The 2,155-nt window shown below is 41.5% G+C and overlaps 1 protein-coding gene across 1 annotated transcript; it reads right to left on the bottom strand.

Annotated features, from left to right (window-relative positions):
* Nucleotides 1-225: 225 nt before the first annotated feature.
* On the bottom strand, nucleotides 226-2,129 carry LOC119352597 (tau-cadinol synthase-like). Its single transcript, XM_037619166.1, has 5 exons — nucleotides 1,735-2,129; nucleotides 1,414-1,632; nucleotides 935-1,070; nucleotides 608-856; nucleotides 226-519 (listed from the first exon to the last, which is right to left on the bottom strand). Exons 1-5 carry the CDS (start codon nucleotides 2,127-2,129, stop codon nucleotides 226-228), a joined length of 1,293 nt encoding a protein of 430 aa, XP_037475063.1.
* Between the last annotated feature and the right edge of the window lie 26 nt (nucleotides 2,130-2,155).

Raw genomic sequence — 2,155 nt, 5'->3', positions numbered from 1 at the left:
GAAGTCTTCAGTCAGCATCGGTGATGACCATTACACAAGTGGCTACATGTAAAACTTTGATACACCATGAATTGAAAGGCAAATTAAACTCTTAGCCCAAGAGTTTGTGCAATGTCCCAGCTTAGGAAAATTTTACAAGAACATGAGTACATTAGATGTATCTTCTTGAAATATAGATGTAAAGATGTGCTTGGAAGTGCATAGGAATTGGAGGATGTTTACAATCTAGAGCTGGAGAGGGTCGATGAAATGCCGTTGGATCCTGTCTTTGTTGCCGCGGCTGAATGTGTACAGGTCGCCCTTGTCACGGAACAACATGGTCATGCTCTTGGTGAGGTTAGCGACCCGGTTCACAAACGGGAGAAGCGCACGACGGTCGTCAAATCGTGCTCGATTGGTAGTTTTCCATGCCTCTTCGACAAAAATTTCCAGCACAGCGATAGCTACCTCGCTCGTGACATGATGTTGGTTGATATAGCTCTCCAGGGAGCTGGCAACATCCAGCTTGTTCTTGCCATGCTGTGAGCAAGTACACATTTAATAATAGGTTACCTAGTCTGTCAGTTTACCATATAAGACACAACTGCATATAATCAAGGCTCTATACCTTAAATGCAGCCAAATCGTCCATGAAACGTGTCACCTCGCCGCAAGCCTTTACAATGTCAGGGTACCCAAGGGCCCACTTGAATGCTTCATCAGTCGCCTCATCGCCCATACCAACAAGTGAGCCGATGACCAAGGATGGAGTACCAGCAGAGATGACCGAGCACTTCACGTGGTCTTCAAAGCTTGGGATGTGGCTGCTATGGAACCATTCGGATTCCTGCTGGTAATGCTTGCACAGCGTTTGGAACTGCATGCATGCATTTTAGACTAATGAATATGGTTTTGAACTTTTTGATTGTAGGGATGCAGATGGATAGATACATACTGCTTTCCGACAGTGAACAATGCGGTACTTGCGATCTTGTTTCAGCTCGTTCTCAAACTCACTAAAGGTTTTCATTAACTTGACATAGTACCTCTTCAAGTACTCCGGTAAAAGAGTAATAGCACTGTCATCCCATCTGCAGGTATGACTAGTTAGTTTTGCCATTGCCGACATGCATCATAGACACAATACTCGCCACATTTTGAAAACTAAGTTGTATTCTATTCCTTTAAGATGAGATTTTTTTACTAGTAATTTCTCTATTAATATGCAGTTTATATGAAACAAAATTTGAATCATAAGTTCTGTTATAGGACTAATTAATCTATCAAAATCGGTATTATATAATTTGCACCACATATTAATGAAGTAGTTGTTAGTCAAAGCCTTGTCTTGATAAATCAAAATGCGCCTTATCTTTTCAGATGGAGGGGATATATAATACTACGAGGGGATTTTCTCAGGAGATCATTGCTGACATTTGTATGGCTTCATTGAGCTTCCGACCCTCTTCCAATGTAGCATGCATGTCGAAAGTATCATCCAGTAGGGATGATAGCGCGAATAACTTGGCAAGAATTAGTCGTGCATGTCCATAGTGTTGCTCATAGTGCACAGTGTAGGACCAGAAGTAGCATTCAACTATACGATTCCGAGAGTAGCTTAGCCCCACATCTTCATATAGATCGTTTCCCCACCTAAGATAAGCATAAGGGAACTGCTAAGTTATCACAATGAAAAACTATTAGAGCTAATATAGATATAACTAAGTCTATGCCCAAGCAAGATAGAGCTCATACCGACAAAAAGCCTTGAGCTCCCGTTGGTGAAGACACTGCAGAAGATTAAAGTCAAGCTTTGCAAGCTCTAGTACAGAGGGGTTGCATGCTTGGTCATGCTTGTACTCTGCAATATAATATGGTGCGTCTATTCTGTTCAATGTTCTTGGTAATGGTATCTCGAGGTTTCGTTTCACTTGCTCGGATAAAGGGTACTTAAGACTACCCCTCATAGATTCAAGATGTTGTCTTGCAAAACATATGGCATTATCAAGTTCCGGTTCACCATGGATTGCAAGGTAAGCAGCATTGTATAAACATAACAACCCCCTTGGTTCACTAGTAATTGTATCCATGTTGAAGCTTCCATCTTTGCCCTGGAATTGATTGAAAATGTCTGCAAGACGGAGTGGCATATGTTATAAGCTTATTTGTATTAGCT

Source organism: Triticum dicoccoides, chromosome 2A (assembly GCF_002162155.2).
Source record: "Triticum dicoccoides isolate Atlit2015 ecotype Zavitan chromosome 2A, WEW_v2.0, whole genome shotgun sequence".
Lineage (NCBI taxonomy): Eukaryota > Viridiplantae > Streptophyta > Magnoliopsida > Poales > Poaceae > Triticum > Triticum dicoccoides.
Note: the sequence above shows the minus strand (reverse complement) of the source record. Positions and strands in the feature narration are given on the sequence as shown.